This window comes from Polyodon spathula, chromosome 3 (genome assembly GCF_017654505.1).
Source record: "Polyodon spathula isolate WHYD16114869_AA chromosome 3, ASM1765450v1, whole genome shotgun sequence".
NCBI lineage: Eukaryota > Metazoa > Chordata > Actinopteri > Acipenseriformes > Polyodontidae > Polyodon > Polyodon spathula.
Genome location: NC_054536.1, coordinates 28,224,306 through 28,246,882, shown reverse-complemented (window position 1 = coordinate 28,246,882; position 22,577 = coordinate 28,224,306). Strand labels below are relative to the sequence as shown.

At 39.8% G+C, this 22,577-nt stretch overlaps 1 protein-coding gene across 3 annotated transcripts in view; it reads left to right on the top strand.

The window, feature by feature from the left end:
* Nucleotides 1–4,057: 4,057 nt before the first annotated feature.
* LOC121312943 (TPR and ankyrin repeat-containing protein 1-like) overlaps nucleotides 4,058–22,577 on the top strand; it is a 40,684-nt gene continuing 22,164 nt past the window's right edge. Inside the window, exons 1-12 of one of the 3 annotated variants that reach the window (XM_041244926.1) lie at nucleotides 4,058–4,260; nucleotides 6,865–6,930; nucleotides 12,947–13,078; nucleotides 13,918–14,041; nucleotides 14,476–14,632; nucleotides 15,365–15,468; nucleotides 16,390–16,476; nucleotides 18,720–18,864; nucleotides 18,971–19,108; nucleotides 19,193–19,357; nucleotides 19,667–19,837; nucleotides 21,912–22,163. In XM_041244926.1, coding sequence (XP_041100860.1) covers nucleotides 12,948–13,078; nucleotides 13,918–14,041; nucleotides 14,476–14,632; nucleotides 15,365–15,468; nucleotides 16,390–16,476; nucleotides 18,720–18,864; nucleotides 18,971–19,108; nucleotides 19,193–19,357; nucleotides 19,667–19,837; nucleotides 21,912–22,163 — 1,474 coding nt within the window. In that variant the 5' untranslated portion in view covers nucleotides 4,058–4,260; nucleotides 6,865–6,930; nucleotide 12,947. Of the gene's footprint in view, nucleotides 4,261–6,864; nucleotides 6,931–6,966; nucleotides 7,073–12,946; nucleotides 13,079–13,917; nucleotides 14,042–14,475; nucleotides 14,633–15,364; nucleotides 15,469–16,389; nucleotides 16,477–18,719; nucleotides 18,865–18,970; nucleotides 19,109–19,192; nucleotides 19,358–19,666; nucleotides 19,838–21,911; nucleotides 22,164–22,577 lie in introns of those variants that run through there. The other 2 variants (XM_041244925.1, XM_041244924.1) reach the window with 2 other exon arrangements.

The window sequence follows — 22,577 nt, the reverse complement described above, 5'->3', positions numbered from 1 at the left end:
ATCATTTTAAGATACCTACAAACATTTAGAGATATCGGAAAATGATTTCCAGATGGAACTGAGATATCTAAAATTCATTTTGAGATGTCATTAAATCATTTTCGGATATCTGAAATTAAATTCCTGACTTCCTGTTCATTTAGAGATATCTCGATCATTTAAAGATACCTCTAAATAACTTTCTGTTCATTTCGAAATATCTCAAACTAACGTCATTTAGAGAGATCTCCAAATTCAATTTAAGATATCTCAAAAAGACTCCATGTTCATACAGTATCTAAATGAACAGGAATTTACTTGGTGATATCTTTTTTACAGCTTAGAATATGATGTACTTACGCACCCTATTTTATTAATATACAAAATTAATACATGTGTATGATTATATGTAAAGTATTTGTGATTTGCAGTAGAGGAGAACGGGGCTAGTTGAGACACCACCCATAATGATGCCACACTTCCTTGACAACAAACATATATATATATATATATATATATATATATATATATATATATATATATATATATATATATATTCGTTGTAGTAGCATAGCCATGTGATTAACCCAGCCTGTGTGTAGAAGCTTTTTAGGTATGTCATTTCAAGTTGTCAAACTTGTATTGTTCATCACATCCTTTCTCAACCTGAAGTCATTTTTCAGGTATTGGACATTTTGACTCATAGCCATAGAAATAAAGCACATACTAAGTGAACTGATGTGTTTCTGTACAGCGTAATTTGTTTATAAAAAGGTAAAATCTGTTTTTACCTTCAAAAGCTTTTTTTGCCCTACAAAAATAACCAAAAAATTGTGAGGGACGGGTATCAGGGGTAAGTTGAGTCATTGTTAGTGGGGTTATCTTTTCCTGTGGTAGTGTTGTTCCCTTTCAATTCAAAGATGACCACCAAAACATTGTTATGGGATACACTCCTGCCTATTGGTAGGTGACACTGAGCTCTTTCTATCAAAGCTGCCGACGGGCCCTCTCCCCTCTGTGACCCTCTTGGTCCCGCCTTCCGAGGGTACTTAACCGTCATGCAGGGGAGACTCATTCTCTTTTCGCCTCTCAAGATTGGTACGGGAAGGCCTCTCTGTGTTGCATTGAGCCTTTTTCTTCTAAAAAGTGCTGCGTAAGCTACTGCTAGTTCCCCTGCACTTTGTGCTAAAACCTGTCCTTCACCTCCTATCAGCACCTGCTCATGTCAGGCTGCTTCTCTCTGTCTGTCAGTCTTAGTACGATAAGTATTATTGTTAAGAATTGTGTGTGTTTTCACCCTTTCTTGCTTCAGAAAGCTCTGTTACTCCATGGGGCTGAGCTTGCCTTGTCCCTATTGTCGGGTTAGCCCACCAGCCGCCTGCGGGCCGCAGGTTGGGCCTTGTTTTGATTGTAGCTGCAAGACCCCATGCTGGCGCAGAGGACTAGCCGGGCCAGCCGTATACTCACCGAGGCTTCCCTCGTTGTTGGGTTGAGATGTACGCAGGCTGCGTGGGCCTTCACCTCTGGTGTGGGTCTCTCAATCAATAGACAGTGTGCTCTCCCCCATCTGTCCTGTAATATTTTAATAGTTTTTTGTAATTAAAAACTGTTTTGTATTACTGTATGTGAAAGTCAATCGCCCACCGTGGCTTCGGCCCTATCCCCCTGTTGTACTCTACATGCTGCTCAGGTGTGTGAACAAGCGGTCAGGGTAGGCACAATGCATAGCTGTCCTGGTGTTTTTTAATACCGTGGTGCGTAAGACTCTGCTCGTGCTACTTCGGTACCATGGTGCGCACGGTGCTCACTGACTTGCTTTACCGATACAGGCTAGCGTGCCGGTGCAGTGCACGTGGTGCCTGGTGCTGCACGGTACTCGGTGCACTCCTCTTGGAACCACCCAGCCACAGCGCCGGCGCAGTTGAGACTTAGTTCTCCTCTGGGCTTACGTGGCGGGAGCCCAAAGTACCCACTTAGCAAACACATCCAGTATGCTGGTTGCGTACTTGGATGGGATTTTGCGTGATGCCCCACTCCCAGAGCCGGTGGCCACAGAGTTGCTATTGCTATCGCATATGTTGCTCCAGATCTCCGGCCTGCAGGGTCAGACCCTGGGCTGGAGTCTAGCGGGACCAGTGGTCGCATGCAGACTGCTGTGGCTGTTGCAGGCGCAGGTGCCTGATGCTGACAAGGCCGCGCTGTTGGACGTGCCCATATCACCAGACCACACCTTTGACCCAACAGTGGAGGAGATCCTGCAGTGGTCTCTTCGGGAACACGAGGCGTCGAGACAGGTAGCCGCTTTGCTCCCTTCCCCCGCTCCGGTGCGGGGCAGGTCGAGCCGCTGGCACTCTACCCCTACGTGAACAGTCACCTGGACAGTGCCAGTTCGCATAGCCCCACCAGGTGACCTTAGGCATCGCCTACAGGCCTCATCTCAGGCGAGAGGCAGGACCCTCCTTTAGCGTGGTGTACATGGCCGTAGCCAGCCCACGCAGCAACAAGCTAGAAGGCAGTTCCAGGGTTTCTGCCCTAGGAAATATTTTCAAGATTGGTGCCATACTAATGGTCATGATCCACTCTCCTGTCCCATGCCTGTCATCTTGCAGTTTCTGCAAGATCTGCTTGAGGCTGGTAGCTCACCTTCCACACTGAAGGTTTACCTAGCGGCTATTTCTGCTTGCCATGCCCCCGTTGACTCAATGTCCCCGTGCGCACATTTTCTGGCTACCCGGTTTCTCCGAGGTGCTCGGTGATCCTATGAGGGCTACTCTCCCCATATGGAGCCTTGAGATTTTACTAGAGGCTCTCATGCAGGCCCAGTTTGAGCACCTGTCCATGAAGACAGCCTTCCTCTTGGCTATCACCTCCGCAAAGCAGGTTAGTGAACTGCAGGATCTGTCTGTGCATAGCTCCTGCATGCATATTTGGGATGATGATAGCAGGGTGCCACTGCGTACAAACCCTGCTTTTCTCTCCAAGGTGGTTACAGCCTTCCACATGAATCAGTCTGTGGAACTTTCATCCTCCACTATTAAATTATTAGGATTTTCCTTCTATAGGCATGCTGTATTATTATAATAATAATTACCCATATGGAAAAAAAATGTATACAAACCGTACAAGCTGCTTCTGTTAAGTATGGATAATATATTTAACATATATGTACTGCAACAATGATGGACATTCCAAACACATCAGAGATGAAACTTTCACTGTCACAGATTATACAGATGCAGTTTTGACCAACACATATTTTATATTCTTAATAAAGCTTTGTATTCTGTTACTATACCTTGGTGAAGTCAAGGAACCCATGGGGTTATAGGGTATTCAGTATTCAGGTATTCATTCATTTTTATTAAAATGTTAACCGTGCAGTTTACCAGTAAAAAAAACTAGTAAAATACAACTGTGAATTTGTTCCTGTGCACTTTGTTACACTTTGGAGCACATTCTGAAAAATCTGCCAATAATGTCCCCAATATCTATTTTTTCAAGTGTAATCTAAATATAACATAGCCGAACATACTTCTTGTCAAATATCTTAAATGCCCAGTGCCTGAAATAAACATTTTAACATTTAAGAAGATTGTAAACACCAATAGAAAAAAGACCCCTTATCTTTATTCATGCATCTCGTGTTAACGAACGTCTGCACGGATCAGTTTAAAAGTACAATAAATCTTGTAAAATGTTATCCCCATAGCAAATCTCTCTCTCTCTCTCTCTCTCTCATATGAATCAGTCATCACATGTTACGAGGGAGTACTTTTATTTTACAGTTGAATGCAGTTGTTAAAACGTGTGTATTTATTTTGAATCAAAATCATATAAGGGGAATAATGGTAAGATACAGTATCCGGTTATACACCGAACAATTCAACATCTTGGAGCTAGCACCGCGTCAGCAAACCTTATTATTTTCTACACGTGATAAATTGAAAACAGAAACTGACCCGCCCTCTACATTACATGTTTTGCATCAGAAGTGAAACTAATAGATAAAATAAATTCCGCAATGTTTGCTGCATATATCTTAGATAATAATTGAGGCACACATTCTATTTAGGGTAAACATATCGTGAATTACCGGTAGCTGTGTAAAACCCATAATTCTGAACGTTAACCTCGAACCAAAACCTAACCTGGCTAGTTTCCTTTTCCCAGATATGACGTCGCATGTGTTCACAGCCAGCACATAGAGGGCTAGAACTGAACAGCATTCAATGTACAGTTCAAAGGGCTAGAGCGAGGAATGGGCTGATGAGACACACCAAGGTATGTTACCTCGCTTTGTTAAATTTGTTTATTATTATTATTATTATTATTATTATTATTATTATTATTATTATTATTAACAAAGATTTTAAGTTGTAGAAAAGCGTGCAGATAAATTATGCATCTTCTTGACGTGGACTGATGGAACTTCAAGTTGCTGACACAGCTGTTGTCCATTCTGCAAACTAGTGATAACGGGTCTACATAAAAATAAAAATAAATAAAATAAATAAATAAATACTTAATAATAATAATAATAATAATAATAATAATAATAATAATAATAGGGGAGACTTACTTTCACACCAGAACATATTGTGGTTTAACTACAATTTCGAAAATATACATAAAAAAACAAACAAAAAAACAACCCAAAAACAATTGAAACGACGTAACTGTTGTTGATCGTTTTCAGTCAATACAGGATAGTGGTACAGATAGGAGTTTTATTTAACGTGTAGGTTGGCTTCGTCCTGTAGTGGTTCATTGTTTTTTTAGGCATCTAAAGTGGACCTTGAATAGATCACCACTTTGATGTGTTGTTCTTTTTATCTGTGTTTAATTAACACTACAGGTGTCGTACTCAATTTAATACGCCGGAAGTATGTATGCGCGCTACCCTAAACGCGCATGTGCACAGGGAGTCATTTCTGACCAGCTCATTGGAACTCAGCTCCTTCTGTCAGGAACGCGCATTTGTTGGGCGTGTTTTTTTTTTTTTTTTTTCAATCCAATACATTAAATATTGCATTCCAACACGTTAAATTCGTGTCAATGTTAATAGTCATTGTTTTTGTTTTGCACAGTGAGAACTCGAGGCCTCAGCCTAAATGTTGTTGTTGTGGGTTTTTTATTTTATTTATTTTATTTTTTTCCTGGTTAAAGAATGAGTAAATAAATAAATAACTTCGGTTTACGTTTACAAAGAGAATCACAGGGGATACTAAACTAGGCAGCTGACAATTTAAGTCTGGATGGATAATTTGGTATCCCCTAAATATTTCAGACAGTAGGGCTCCTAGAAATGTGAAATTCACACACTTGGTCGATCTGTGGACCTTTTAACGCATACACGTGGTTTGATTGATATTGAGTGTATTTACAGTAAGAATCACATGTTATACAGAGGATATACTACTGTGTGTCACATAGAAAGTGTGTGAATTTCACACTTCCAGGAGCCCCACTATCTGGAATATTTAGGAGATACCAAATTATCCAGGACGACTCACTGTGCAAAAAACACTATATATGTGTTTATTAAAAATGGGTACAGCTAATATTGACACAAATGTAATTTATTGTACAGCATTATCTGTGATTAAAAATTAAGACCAAAAGTACATGTTTCGCTTTATAACTGATTTGAACAAGACCAATAAACCATTTCAAGATTTTTTTTTTTATTATTCTGCAAGAGAAACCTATAGAAAGAAAACGCAACAAACGCACATACCTGACTAAAGGAGCTGAGCTCCTGGTAGAGCAAACAGGAAATCACTCCTTACAATCAGCTGATCTGAGATGACTTGCATTTAGAGGGGTGACACAGATTTTTAGGGATACTGAATTGGGTATGACACCGTTAAGAGACAGATGACAGAATGTTACATTGCTATTTGAGAATTCAATGTGTTTCATTCATATTATATATAACATAACTAAATTAGCTTAATATACTGAGTATGGTATGTTAATGCTGCTCTAAGTTTTTAAAGGAAAACAATGTGTTGACTAATTCACTAGCCTGCCTGGTCTCCTGTACGAAATTATTTCAAAGGATGTTAGAGATTTTCATGTTTAGTATGGGAGTGTCAAAGTGTATTATGTCTTTGCTTTAATATAAGTATAATACAGGTGGATTAACTTTCTGTTGCACTACAAGGTTTGAAAGAAAAGCAGGCATACATTTGGAACCATGGGAAAGGAGTGAAAGGGCCAAAGTTATTCCAGTTTGGGAAATTGCTTTTAACAGAATATAATTCTTGAACTTAACAGGAGAGAGCCGGAGAAGCAATGCCCTGCTCTACTCCTGTACTCATATTCATATACATGAAACTGTGCTAAACTGGACAAAGTTTTTTTGAGAACTTTTTTGTGGTCAACAACAAAACTCAAAGAGATGGTAGAAAGGTACAGAAGCAGCACACATAACCGCAGGTTGTTGACTGTCTGCCATAATAAAATTCGAAATAGGCGTATACAAATACTCTCGTTCCTGCTTCCACACACCCTCTATAGGTAGTGCATCGCATCCGATCGCATCCTATTACACCCGGAGTGAGCAATCACGCAATCAGATTGCATGCAGTTAGATTTAACCAAAATTGCATAATGTATCGTGGCCTTAAAAATTGATAAATGGACTATGCATGGGCTTAAGTAAAAGGTATGCAGATGCAGTTTCTTTTATTTCTTTTGATGATATACTATATAAATCACATCTATCTATCTATAGTTAAATAAAAACAGAATTAGACATCTAAAGTGGAACTTAGATCTCTGTTTTGAATGTACCTTTTGTGTATATGCAAAAAAAAAAAAAAACTTTTAAATTTTAGATTTTATATTGTTACTCTGGGAAGTTGTTTGTTCTTGTGACAGGTGCATACACATACCCTGGGTGAAGTGGAAATGTAGACTTTGCCACATTGTTCTTGAGGACAAGAAGTAAGTGATTTTCTTTGTGCACTGTCAAGAGGTCTCACAGTTTCAGAAGCTGAGCACTCAGTGAGAACTGTGAAACTCATGATGTGCATAGACTGGAAAAAAAGAACATGTTGCAAAAGCAGACTTTCAGTAGCAACCATAGGTACAGTATATTTGCATTGTTAATTTATTGCATGCCTTTAATTGCATTGAAAAAAAATGTCCCAACCTCCCCTGAGCTTAATTATGGGTTGTTCCGTTTTTTTCAACCTTTTCATCTCCAGTACCAGTGTTTCCAGCAGGACCACAAGGTGTACTAGTAACTACAATATATGCAATCTTAAACGACTGTTTTTAAACAGATCAGCTCCATGAATCTGTTTTTTTTTTTGTTTGTCTGAAAGTTATCACTGAAAATGTGACGGCATCGTCTAATTATTTGACAGGCGATCACCACAATCACAAAAAAGATGCTTTGGTTCCCCATGAGTAACTGAAAGTTCACAACAAATACTTTTCGTCATAATTTCTCATTTCTCTGTGATTTAGTGGTACAGACAGATTGATACATTACGGCAGTGTGATTAAGGGAGTGTTGTGGTTGAGGAATCATATTGTCATAAAGAAGAACTGCCAGACCACTTGCAAGCCGTACCACAGGTTGAAAACCACTGCTGTAGAACACTGCAGTCTCAGTGAGACACTAGGTAGTTTATCGCTTGCAGGCTTGACTGCTGCACCTCCATGGAGAGGGACTTTGACACAACATTTTCAGATCTTGTCACAGTGATTAGTTCATCGTGTTGGTTGAGTTTTTAAGGTACTATACCTTTTTTAACTGCAAGGCTGCAGTAGAGCTACTGTGCTGGGGTTGGACAGAAAGTTAGAAACACCTGCCATCAAAACTGCACAAACTACTGAGATTATCCAAAATATTTGTGAACAAACTGAAACTGAGAGTTCTAGATTCTGGCCTGAATCATATATAATATTTTTGACCAACCTGTTTTATAAAGCAATGGTAACCAACCATACCTGAACTCCCAACCCCTTATACATCTTTTCCACTTGTGATAGAGAAAGAATGATTCTTGGTGTTTGTGGAAGGGGTGTGGGTAATTCACTGACCAGGAGACAGACAGGTGTAATTGAAAACACCACACAGGTGCCCAGTTTTATTTCAGGGGCGCGTTGGGTTTCTTTAGCCCGCAGAGGGCGCTGTTGGTCCGTGGTCTGCTTACCAGCTATGGTAAACAAAACCACAGGAATACCAAGCAAGGGTAAACAGTTCAGGCGTACTCGCAGGTGCTTCAAAACAATACTACAAAAATCGAAGGCACAAAGAAACAGGAAAAATAAAACAGTAACAAAACTACAAAGAAAAGGTGCTGCCGCTGCCCGTGCGACCCGGATCACCGTCCGACGCTGCCGGCTACCTAGCCTACTCGGCTATCGTTATTCAGGGATCTGCCCAAGGGTTCCCCTCCCTCACTGTCTCGCTCTGAACCACCGTTCCATTCCGTTCGGTCGTGGACCAGCGTTTCCGCGCACTCTACGCGTTTAAAAGGGCAGATCTGAGGAAACAACAGAGCGTTAATTTATAGGGCTAACAATCTCCCAAGACGCGCCTCTCAGCCATTCAGAGAGGGAGAAAGTCCACACACCCACTTTCCCACCTCCCCGTGTCACTGCCATGACTCACAGGCGATTGTTGGACGACTGCCGCCCTCTTCCTGCAGCCCGTGAACACACCAGCAGAGTCAGCACAGATCTCTCTCTGTTACAGTGTTAGATCTCCCTCCCAACCTGCGAAGACGCAGTGTAACTGGAACAGAGTACCCTGGACTGGATGGCCCACGGTTTGGTGGAAGTCGGCCATCTGAAATTGGGAGGAGCTATGGTACACTAAATCATTGACGCGGAAGGATAATGGCGTGGCATCCATGGTTTGGAGGAGTAGTTGTGCTCGTTAACCAAGGGATCAGGGTAGATGGTATATAAAGGGGACGTAGTCATGGGATTTGTTCTTTGTGACGGTTATGCTAAGAACCGAAAGGATCTGTAATTGTGATTACAACCGTGAGTGTTTTGTTTGTTTTGTCTGTCTGTCTAAAATGCACTGTTTGTTTGGTAGATTAGACGGATAACACTGTCCAGAGCTGTTGCCCACGGTCAGCAGTAAACCCAGAAAACCCTGCGCTTTGTATCACTAATAAACTCTACTTCACCTTGAGCACTATGGCACTCACATTGGGCTGGTGACCGTATTTGTGTCTTGTGTGTCTATGTACTAGACTGTTGTTTGTTATTATTTACGGGACTGCAACCCAACATTTATCCATTGCACAATAAACATTGCTGTGCATAGCCAGCCCTCCTATTGTTTACTGTTTGGTCATCAGACCGTTTGGATACAAATAAAAATAGAAACTATTTCACCCGTACTTTGTTGTCTGTCTTTTCTTATTGGATTACTGCACCTGCAATTTACCTGCTCTACTAATTACCACTTTGCCTCACCTCTGTACAACCGAGCCGCTCCAGGGCTGCACCGAGCCCTCATGGTATGGTTAAGGAGAGTTTGGTTTGTTTTTTCATTGCAGAGCCGATCCATGCTACTGATGTCACAGTAAAGCTGTTATTAATTAACGCAGTTTGCCAAAAGATGCACAAACAAATGGTGTTCAAAAATTAATAGACCAACGGTACAGCTGTATCTTGTAGCTCTATATTTTGTAAATATATTTAGGAATTTCTTTACGATCCAAAAAATTTACTGATTTTATATCGACTTAATCAAGTTCAGTTAGTTTTGTTGAAGGGGAGAAAAGAAGGTTTTAAAAATAGGATTGCTCGAGTCGGAAGTCAAGGGAGCGAGCTTAAAATTCAGCTCCCATGGCTTTCAGCTCGGGATCAGGTCAGTCCTGAGTGGAGGCAGCCGCTCCTGACCCCGGCTCTGTCTCTGTGGCCTCCCATCCAGAACCTTCACCAATCACCCCCCACCCGAAATTTCTCAGATGCCCTCCATTGCCAGCCATCATTCTTAGCGGCCTGGTGTTCCTGTTTAGTTTTTAAGGGTTTAAATCTATGGAAAAATCATGCCAGATCACGAAAGGGAACAATCTCTCCAATTACTTCCTCTTTCTTAGCCAGTAGGGAGGACGGGGCCGTCACAGCAGCCAACCAATGTTTGAACTGCTCACCGTCCCGGGCCAGAATGACAGGCACTGGCAAACAAGGACACAAACCCACTTTTATTTACAGCAACCTCTGTGTAAGTGCGCATATCCCCATGAATGCATTTAATATGTACCTGTCCTGTTATTTGTTTATGCCCCGGTGAGATTAAGCTTTCTTGTATTAGGGACTGACCACACCCTGAATCCAAGAGAGCTTGGGTTTGTGTACCATCCACTGTCACAGGAATAACAAAGTCTGTCTGCTGGAGCGACTGAGGTAGTTGAACAGTCTTACCTGGACGGCTGAGGTCATATTCCACAGTGGAGCAGTTTGGCCAACCTCAAGCCTGTCCTACACCTCAGTGGGCTAGTTTCTTGCCATGAAGCTTCAGCTGAAGGTTGGAAAAGAGGAGCCATCAAAGGGATCGATGGTAGGGTGGCCATGCAAGACCCTGGGCTGATGCCACCGCAGCAGCCTGTGTGTAACTGGCAAAGTGGTTTGCAGTGTGCAGGTGTAAAGGTGATGCTGTGCTCAAGACGATGACAAACAACAAAGTACTGGTGAAATGGTGGTTTATTTATAATCCAAAGTCTGATGACAGTAAAGAAATGGAGGACTGGCAACACACAACGATGTGTATTGCACAGTTCAATAAACAGTCCAGAAAAATAGACACAGTTAAACACACACACAAAACACAGACAGCTTAGCGGGCATTAGTTCTGCTGCCTGGTACCGCTCTGCCGACTCTACCACGTGATCCAGGGTGTTGGGTGACTGTTGTTGCACCCACAGACACTGCCCCGGAGCCAAGCATTCTAAAAACGGCTCAACCACAAGGAGCTCCTCCAGCTTGTCTTTGGTGGTCGTTTCCTGATTCAGCCATCCCACGGCATAATCCTTCAGGCAATGGGCAATGGTCGGGGATCTTCCTCCGCCTCAAAGATATCATCCCGAAACTTTCATCTGGATCCCTCCGGAGTAGCCACTACTCAAGTGAGGATAGCCGCCTTTAGGGACTACCCCGTCATTACAGCCATGGACAGAGTTTTTGCCACTGCCTGAGCGTCCCCTATCAGCTGAGGCAGGAGGTTCCTGGCCTACTGTTTCTGGGGCCACTGAGCCGATGTTGCCATGGCCTTGAACGCGTCCAGATAAGCCTCTGGATGGTCCTCTGCCTTCATCTTGGTGGGCCATTTTAATCGGGGGGGGTCTGTTCCCGCTGCCCTTGCGCCAGATGTTGATGCCGGCCGTGCAGGGAGGTGCAAGAGGTCCATCATAGCGGCAAACTGCTCGGGATCCATTCCGCTCCCAGTATTGCAATGCGTATCTAAGCAGAGCTCCTGAATCTAACTCTTACACCACATGTGGGAAATTTACTAACACAAGAGACAGAAAGTTTATTTGAAACACTAAGGGGGTGCACTGGTTTATATTTTTCAGTAGATGGGTGCCTACATACCTTAAGTGGGTAGAGCTTGCAGGTTACCAGCAATGGTTGGAGTTGACAGTCTGTATTAAACTCACAGACGTTACACATACTTATCCAGAAACAAAAGGCAAAAGCAAAAAAGAAAATAAAACACAGTAATAATACTACAAATAAAAGGTGCTGCTCCTTGCAGCCTCAACTCTCTGGGTTTCAGAGATACTTTGAGTATTGCTTAGTATTCCCCATCTAATCTGACAACGTCCCACTTGGGTATGTAATAAAATAATAGGTATCGGCTGTCTTCCACAGCCAGGCTCGCTTGCCCCTATCTGTTTCTCCAGACACTGACAGAACAGCAAAGCTTCACTTTTATTGGTCAAGCGACCCCCCCCAAGACCCGCCTCTTGACCATTCAGAGAAAGAGAGAGATTATGCACCCTCATCCAAACTCTCTGTCATTGCCGGGATTGACAGGTAGATCCCATGGGGATCCTGATTTCCCCCACATAGGATCATGCATGTGTCAGAGAGCCAGTACAGACCTCACTCTGCTACAGTACCATACCCGCAGTTTATGTCCATTTGCTTCAAATCATCAGAAATTCGGGCATAAACTTGCTCATGCACGTCTCCAGATGTTCCTGAACACTTCTATATGCCCACAGAGAAACTCGAGCCTGTACTTCCTCAGTGTCCCAAGGCTGTGCTTTTCTCTCATCACACTCGCTGCCCAGCATGTTGTTTGTTGTTTGTCTTTGTGTCGTGTACTGACTAATGCAACGTACTGACGAAGCCGGATTCGCAGCCGGATTCAGATGTCTTGTGAGGCTGGAGTTTCATGGTTTGGTTCTCGCTCGGCTCGACAAATAGCCAGTGGAGAACCACCCATACCCATATCGTACCAAGCCCTCACGGGTAGGATGTGCCAGTGGAGAAGGGGTATTCGATATCTACATCCAGACCAGAATCAATCCAGTTTGGGGGCTCATATTTCCAAATTTAAGAAAGATCATAACATGTAGCCTGTATTGCACAGCAACCATTTTATTTAGTTCTCAGTATTTCCATTCCTGGGGGCTACCTCTGGGATCAGTCTCCCAGATATGCCACTGTTGTTCACGATTAATGCAAGTAGAGGTGCAACACCATGATAATAGTTTGTAAATCAAATTTCCATTCTTTGGTGAAGGCCATCTGGCTGAAGTGTTGCTGTTTTTAACTTTGTTCTTTTTAAATAATAAATAATAAAGAATGGAAATTTGATCTACAAATTTAAGAAAGCCCTGACTTTTTTAATATTTATTTTATTGTATGTTTGCAGTTCCCAGGTAAGCATACAAAATATGTTTGGAGAATGCATTACAAGTACAAATTCAAGTTATGGTTTTCTAGTATTCATCTAAATATATTTTTTCTGATTTATAGAATGGATCCTTTTGCAGTAGCATATAGGCTTAAAGCTGAGGGTAATGAAGATTTCAGACATGGACGGTATACAGCAGCAATCAGAAAATATGATGGTGCTTTGACCATCCTGGTAAATTGTAATAATCTAAGGTAATGCTTGTTCTGAGTTGAATTTCTTTCATGTGATATTTGTTATCCATTTTGTTTCCTGGCTAGAGACGTGTGTGGTGTCTTCAATTAAATCCAAATAAATGTTGCTGTACATTTTGGTTTGGTTTTCTTCACTTAATTGAACTTTTCCCATCATGTTTTCCCCCGCTAAAATGTACATTGAAATTGGACGTGAGTAAAGTTCACATTGGGGAACATGAAATGGCTCCTTGTCCAGCAACATGTAATTGAACCCATCCATGCTGGTAAAATAACCTGCAGCTCTTTATCTTGAGTAGAGTTGTGAATACTTTACCTAGAGTGTGAATAGAGTGTGAATGCTTAAATATGAGGCAAGTGTTCAATGTTTTAATTGTCAAATATGCATGCCAAATAAATGTGTTAGCATTACAGTAGTTGACATAAACCCAAATACACTTAGCAATTCATAAAATATGATGGCAGGCTTCTTAGTGTCTTTTTTTTTTTATGATTGTCTACAGATTCATTCTATGTTCAAGTTTTAAACTGTTTTTTTTTTTTTTTTTAATTCTATACTGTATATCTATACTTAATGTTTAGGACATTAAATTAAATCTAAAACACCAAGCCTTAAGATAGTAGTGCAAGAACCTGTTAATTCTCATTACAGTAAGAGAATACCAGAAAAAAGGGACGCAATTGCAGTACGATAGATTCAGTTTAAAGATAGCTAAATACAAGATAAGTTGTTGATGATCTCTGTTTACCAATAACAGTGAGATGTGCTGAATTGCATTTTAATCGGGTATCATTTTTAATTGGGCTTAACTAGGTAACATTTTATATTTTTTTGACAGCTGGCCCCTCGAAGTGGCCATATTGTTTTGTAACAGATCAATGTGCTTTTACCATCTTCAACAATGGCAAGAAGCGTTTTTCTCAGCTCTGCATGCCATTGAAACAGACCCCTTTTTTATAAAGGTAATTGGTTTACTTTTGTGTTTCTGTTTCCATTTGATTAACACAAATTGAATTGGCCTTTATAATGAAAGTAACATTTGATCTTGTAATTTTAAATAACACCTCTTAATTGTCAAATGTATCCAAATACTGTACTTGTATTTTGCCAAAATGTTTCTATCTCAAACATGGGCTCCTCTTCCAAACATGCAGTGGCACTGTAAGCTTTTCAATGCCCACCCTCTAAAGGACTGACAGAGCAGTTTGGCCTTATTGCCTATCCCTCTCTTATTGTTGCCTTTTTGCTTTAGGTGTTCAGTGTTATTTCAACTTAACTGGACATAATTGGAGGCACTTATGACAGAAACCTAAATCAAAATTTAAAGGCCAGCTTGTTAAACTGATGTTGCAAACTGTTAACATGTGTGTTCAAAAAAATATACCTTTTCTTTTAGGCATACTACTGGGGAGGCAGTGCCTTACTTAAAATTGGGAACATTGATGGAGCACTTCAGTATTTTCATCAAGGCTTGGATTATATAAGAGCTGATACCCACAGGGATTTCGTTGCAGACTTAATTGTTGGGATTGTCACTACTGAAAAGAGGATAGGTACTTTTAATGCAATTTTCTTACTTTCAGTGGACTTAAAATTAAACAGATTAGAGTTGTTGCAAGTTATTTGATAGATGATAGAATAATAGGCTCAGTTCAAATGGGTACATTTTTATGATTAATATGTATTTACACTCACAGAGCCTTTCTTTTTATGTGATTTTTATTTTTTAACAATACATTGCCTAAGATTTACGAAGAGTTCTTTATTCAAGGCTTACCTCAGTTAGGTGATTTTAAAAGAGATACACCGTATTCCTTTACATTTAAGACATAGCCCACATTTCCCACCTCATTCTGAGGAAAAAATAAAACCTAAAATAAAGATGCAACCTTAATTACCCATATAAGAAAAGGATGTATGGAGGCTGTTGGCTGCTGTCTAATGTCATACAGCATTACAGTTACGCACTGCTTCTCATTTTCAGTCGTGATTTTAAAATACGCGGGTCTGATCAGCAGATCTGTCCAAGCTGGCTCTGTTTGATAGCACAGAGTCTAATAACAAAACGCTGAACTTGTAAAAGCTTCTCTTTGAATTCCTTAGGAAGCTGATGACGCTTCTTTGAAAATGTCAGTCATGTTCCTGTTTGTGTATTTTAATACACGCATTTAGGATTTTGTCTTATATTCAAAGGAATACAGTAATAAATCTATTAGATGCAAATGTTGTGTTCCTTTACTGTTGTTGCCTTCTTTAACCTGTTTTTATTGTCTTTTTCCTTTAAGGGGGTCTGTTTTGTCAGGTTCTTGAATCAGTGTTACACAAAAGATACAGCACAGACATATGGAAACTAGTTATTGAAAAAATAGCCAGGAAAAACTTATGGCGGGTAAGTCTTGACATTAAAATGATTGTAATGCGGGGGCTCCTGAATGCCACATCCGGTAAAGGCGCTCTGCATGGAGTGCAGGAATGTGCCCTATAGCCTGGACGTTGCTGGTTCGAGGCAAGGTTATTCCACTGCCGATCATGGATTGGAACTCCCAAGGGGTGGTGCACAATTGGCCAAGGGGGGGCTTAGATTGTCCAGGTTGTCCTCTGCTCACCACGCACCAGTGACCCCTGTAATCTGGCCGGGTGCCTGCTGTCTTGCCTGTAAACTGCCCAGAGCTGCGTTGTCCTCTGACGCTGTAGCTCTGAGCTGGCTGCATGGTGGATCTCCATTGTGAGTAGAAGCAGTCTGCTGACGGTACAAGCTTTGGAGGACAGCGTGTGTAAGTCTTCGCCCTCCCCAATCAGAGCAGGGGTGGTAGTGGTGAGCTGAGCCTAAAAATAATTGCCTAGTCTAAATTGGGAGAAAAATGATACATTTTTTTTTTAAAAAGTAAAAAAAAAAACAATTGGCAACTACTAATTTAAAAAAAAAAAGATTGTAATGCAGTCAACATGTTGTTATTTATAGTCTGACAGTCTAATCATGTTGACAGTGCCTGGTAAAGTAGGTAAATGGATAAAAAAAAAAAAAAAAAAATAGTGAATTTGAATAACGAATGAATCTAGACATAGTATTCAAGCTCTAACTACAGGTACTAACTATATTTGCAGGGTTATAGGCATTGTATGCTAAATGTACAGTACAAATAAATGTATCCCTGGCACATTGTTTTAACCGCTGGACATACCAGTGACGCCAATCTTTTTAACATGTTACATATGTTACTAACAAGTACTGTTCATCTTGACTCTAAAGTTTAAAATGTAAATTACGTTACATATCTACACTGTTTCTGACTACTCTTTTTGTGTCCAGGATTTGCATGTTTTAATCCAAGTGGGAATGAACCAATTACCAAATGATCTCAGTGCGTCTCAAATTTCCATGAAGAGCCTCTTTGAGGTAGGTTAACCAAAAAATGAATTTATTGTTGTGATGAGACTTACTAAGGACATTCATTAGCACAAGTTATTTATTAATATCAACACCAGGGAATCTCAGTTGTTATTAAAAAGTAATTACCTTCCAATAATAAATATTTCTTTTAAATTCCCCCATACCTTTACCTTTTCATGATCTTTAATAATTACTAGTGGCTATTATTTCAATGACTTCAAGAGATTCTGTTCAATTATTATATACTGATCATCAAAAGAAACTTATCACTTATATTTGAGCATCAAAAGAAACTTATCACATATTTTTGGATAAAATTCACTAAATGTGACAGAAAAATGACAAACTCTTTTAGAGCCGGTGCAGTAACTTTTATATTGTGCTGATTAACAATTGACATTTTACTATCTAGAGTTATGGGGGGACGGGGGGTACTGTGAAAGTCACAGGCTAGTAGCTTGTGCGGCCACCATTGGAAGCAATACAAGCAGTACATCTGCGACGCATGCTTTGCACCAGGTTTCAGATGCTGTCTTGTGGAATCCTGGCCCATTCCTCTTGTATTGCCTGGATAAACATCTGCCTGTTCATTTGTCTCCAAGCCCTAGAAACCACACGTCTACCAGTTCGTGGCCTGTCATTGACAGAGTGTGTCTGGTTATACCATCTAGCTAAGCTTGAAATTGCTGGCTTTGAGCACCCAAGACAGCGAGCCACAGTACGCTGCCCAAGTCCAGCCTCCAACATACCGACTGCATGAAAGCGCTGATCTCTTGACAGACATGGCATTTTTTTTTTTTCTGTGATTTTCTTTATTGCTTTTATTCAGTCTTGCAATTCAACAGGTGAAATCACTCCATATACAGTGTCCAATCAACTTTCTCACTAATTAGGTGATTAAGCGCATATGCTTCAGTCACAGACACTCATGTATGTCATGGAAAAGGATGAATGATCGAGTGGTTAAAAAAAAACCAGAAACATTTCGTCAATGTCCATCATTTATATACCTTTTTTTTCTGAAAATAAATGTGTTATAATAGTGTTAAGTTTCTTCTGATGCTCAGTATAGACGTGCCAGCACCATCTAGTACACAGCAGTGTACTGCCAGCAAAACTTAAGGAAACTGGGGCTGTATTCTTGAAACGTTCAGAAGAAGAAAAGTCTTCCTCAATTATCAAGTCAAATGCGTGTGTTATTGAAACAAGCACATACAATTATTTATTTTGTGGCTGTGCTGAAAAGGGCGAAACACATCTTGGTGATCAAGCTAAATTGCTGAGTCTAAAACTACCAAATAAATGTATCAATATTATTAATTTATACGCCTTGCTGTTGATTTGCATAAATATGGTTTATTTTCTTGTTCTATCTTTTAGCCTTGCATAAACATAAATTAACATTAGATGGACCTAGTACATAGTAATAATAATAATAATAATAAATAATAATAATAATAATAATAATAATAATAATAATAATAATTGCCATAAAATATCAATAAATATTGTTTCAACACTGGTTATCTGTTAACTAGACCCTATCACTACATTTCTCAAGGAATTTTTCCTTCTCAAGAGTAAGTAGCAGGGCTCAGAAAAAATATAGCGTTGTACGTCCCCAAGTGTTGCTACAGCTGTTTTTCTTTTCGTACCTGTAATCCTTCTTTTGATTGTGAACATCCTGACAACTTTTTACACTTACAACTTTAAAGTCTGTTTGAAATCTCTTTTTAAAATGTCCACTCTAGTGCACTGATCTGATAGTGCAAGGATTATTGCCCACATGGTGAAACAGGTAACACAGCAATAACGATCCATGATGTGGTGCGGAACAGAAAAGCCAGGGCACTTTTTTTTTTTTTTTTTTTTTAATTGCTCTCCTGCAGTAATTTAGAGGATAGATCTCAAACCCCAGTGCACTGGAGCAGCCATTTTGAAAATAAACTTTAAAGTTGTTTTTCTTAAGAAGATATTCAAGAATACGGCCCGTTTTTTCTGAAGAGGCAAGTGACGAGGGCTAGCTCTTACTTCAATAAAGACACTTTGTTTGATCTAGCAGACATTACATGTCTATCACTGGTGACCACAGAGCAGCTCCTGAATTGAGATTTAAAAAATGGTATTGAGTAATTAACCATAAATGTCATAACAGATGGGGGGGGGACAGTGGATATTTTTTTTTTTTTTTATCTTCAATTTTAGTCTTTAATATCTATAATTCCAGACTTTTTATTTTTATTTTGCAGCAACACGTTCTTGATACACAGAGCCAGTACTACAAAATCGATTGGTTACCACTGTTATTCAAGTGGCTTATAAGCCATGGTTCCAGCATAGAGAGTATTGGTAATTTCCCACTTCATACCATTATGGTGCTGTCAATCAAATCAGGTGAGTAGACTTCAGCTTCAAGCCTAATGGGCCCTATGTATGTTTTGTTTGGATGCATTTTTTGGATTTACCAAGCCAGCTTCTGATGAACTCATTTTAAATCAAGGGGAAAGTGAACTGATAAAGATGGTGCTCACTCAAAAACCAGCTCTCCTACACCGGATCAACGAGCAGGACAGCAATGGCGCCACACTTTTGCACGTTGTTGCTTCTTTTCGGAGTGATCGAAGATACTCGCAGAAATGTATGTATTTTTGCATGCTAGTGTTAGAAAGTTTTTGTGTGATAGAAATGACCAGGTATTGCTAAAACTCTCTTGTGTTTACAGGCCAGACGGATCATGTAGAGATGCTGCTGAAAATGGGAGCTAATCCAAACATTGCTGATAGGCAAAAAAAACTAGCAGCTGATTATCTAAAGAAAAATAAGAACTTCAAAGCTGTGGAAGCAATTAAGAAGCAGACACCCAGAGTCACCTTGCAGGAATCTGCAGGTAGGAATAAGCAACTGAACATCAAGCTATCGAGAACCCGAGTTAAAGGACAGCTTACCCAGTGCTTTGAAATCCAAGTTGCTCTTATTCGTTTTAATATTCCCTTGTGTTTTTATTTTGTTATGAACTTTTAGGTTTCCTGATAAATAGATAGTATTTTAAAATGCTATAGGTTAGACTATGGTATTCTGATCGCATATGATTGCAGGAAGACCATCGTATTGAGTAAGAACTGAGGTTCATCCTGTGGGTATTGGAAACAAAACCCGTTGTACACATTTATTCCAATGATCCATTTTTTTTTCACAGCTTCTTTTTCATATGAAGGAGACGCAACCACCAATGCTAAGAGCATGACCTTTGAAGAAGCAGTTGCACGCTTTGCTCAGTTCTGCACGGCGAATAATGAGAAACACATTCAACATTTGCTCGACAGACCAGAAGTGCATCCCCTCATGCAGCACCTTTCCACATGTTCAGGTTGGACTTTTGATTTCTGCATGAGTATGAGACAGCACTGAGAAAGTTTGAGAAAGTGTCTTCATATTTGGTAAAAAACTGTATTTTGTGATGCAGTCAAATTCCATTACAGGTGTGAAACTACAGTTTCACTGCCACATATATTTTTAACATCTGGCGACATGAATGGCTGAAACCACATAATCATTGATCACAACCTGTAAGCCCTAAAATGTTACACAGTTGTTCGGTGACATGTAGTTCTTTCTCCGTTCGCTAGATGGCAGCATCTAGCATTATTGCTACATATTGTAGACTTAGCAGGCAAACTAAGGCAAGTTTCCCCTTTGGACAAACAAAACAGTTCCGGTACATTTGTATTATTTGTCCAACTGGTTTTCACAGCCAAGTGCATGAAATGTATTGCTATTGTTTGCTACACTTTTAATAAGTGACCTTTTTTAAAAAAGTATATTCAAATATACAGTATACAGGGCTTGAAGTTAGCTTTTCATCCACTAGACATCCGCTCTAATGGATGGAATAATCCACTGACCCCACACACATTTTACCAGCCCAGTATAATGTTTATTAATAGATAAACATACATTGTGTTGCAGTGTATGTTTAATACAGTATATGAAGTAAGGGAACAAGAGAAACTGCAAAAACAAGCAAAGATTGGAACATGTAAAAATGACATTAATTGTGGCCATTGAACAGGTCATGAAGCAAACTACAAAAAAGCCAGCCACCATGTTTCAGTATGTGATTCTCTTGATAGTTAGCTTGAAATTTGCTATTTGTTACTTCTGAGAGATAATCTCTTCTTTTTGGAAATGCAACATACTAAACATGTACACTGTCCCATCCAAAATGATTTTTTTTCTTTCATTAGTAAATTACAAATGTAGTACTTCTTTTAATTAATCTTCAGCACTAAACATCTGATTTTAGTCTATCCTTCTATTCAGCACGTTTTATTAACAGCCATGTTCACAAATAGAACTATTGTATACATTCCATTACAGAATGCTATTGCAGTAATTATTCAAAAATGGCAAGCATTAAAATATTTTCAACAACTATAGTAAAAATAGAATTGCAAAACTCAAAAATATACTTTTAAAATCAGTAGCGGAATATCACAGCTATCAAATACAATTCATATTTGACTCCATAAAAAAATAACAAAAAAAACATTACTTATAGGAAATAAAGTATTAAAATTAACAAGACCATTTAAAATCTTGCTTGTCGCTGCTGTAACTTAAATGCAGATATAGAAACTTGCTAAATAAACTATATACTACTGGAGGCTTTATGCTGTGGCTGCATTTTAACATTGATTATTTCAGTTTACATGTGTGTTGATTAAATTATTTTGAATACTACATAACAGTTATAAAAGGCATACAATGTACTGAATAAATAGTATATGCAAGAGAAGACAGCGACACTACAACTACAGAGGACGATTGTCTTGTTGGTTTATGTTAAACTAACAAATCTCTAAGAAATGTGGATTGGTGCTTAAAAGTGAAAAGGAACAGAGATGTTATAATATCGCTTGTGTATTGACAGATATATTAACATATTTAACAATTTAGAATATGACTTACTCAGGCTTGTTTTAATTGCGGTGCTGGATGTTACAGAATATTTTCCATGTTTTAAACCAGACATTGTGGAGCTGATTGGAAAGTAAACGCAGGGCAGTGCTTGGTGCTGATAGGTTGGAATACCTGATAAATTGGTTTAAACAGTTGATTCACGATGTGATTACAGATCTACCATGCTCATACATTAACTAAGATTAATAAGAGAACAATTTGTAGTGCGCTGCACTGCTGTTGCAACCCTCCCTCTGGGGGTGCAGCCGCACCTCTAGCTCCCCCACATCACACGTCATTGGGCACCAGAAGAAACAAGCAGTAAAAACGGATGAGCCACTGGGAGTTGCTAGTATGTGAAATGTACCTGCCCCAGATCAAATCATTCTGCATTTGGCAGATGAGCAGGTGCAAATTTCGAACCCTGTGTATGTTGTTTAGCATTTAGGTTAAAGTTTTCTTTCCCTCTCCTCCCCCTCCAGAAATTCCTCTTGAAATCATTTGCGATGTAGACGTCAGCTTTGCAAAGAGCTTTGTCAAGCAGAGTCTTGAAAGGAAGAAGTGGCATGAAACTCTCCTGGTTCTGACGGGTCGAAGTGATGAACTGAAAAGAAAAGGGGGAGGCCTCTTCCCTACCTTCAGCCTTTCTGACCTGAACCTGTGCCACTACATTCCTCATTTCAAGTTTGAGAAACAGAGAATCCCACTTGTTTCCTGTCTTCTTGAAAAAGGAGGTAAAGGGATTATAGTGGTTGTGGCTAACGGAATCATTTTAGGTCTCAATTGTGTAGTTTTGATAGAAACACATTTTAAAGTAAACCTTTTTAAGACACGGTTCCTGGTACTACTCCAGGTTAAAGAAGTCTATTTCTAAGCAATGCTTTAGGTACAGTTGCACTCACTTAGTCATTTCACATGAAACTGCCCTACCACCTCAAAGCCTTCTTTCCTGTCGTCATGCATTGTAGCCAGTTCCATGCTTTGGCACCAACGACACTACCGAAGTCAAATTACCTAAAAGGTGAAACAGTAACAAAGAGTAGGACAAGCAAACTGAGACCCTTCTATAACAGTGCAGTGCACAAAATCTTTTAAAACTGCACCAATGAGTGGGCAAATAAGATAGAGGGGCATGACAGGTACGGTTT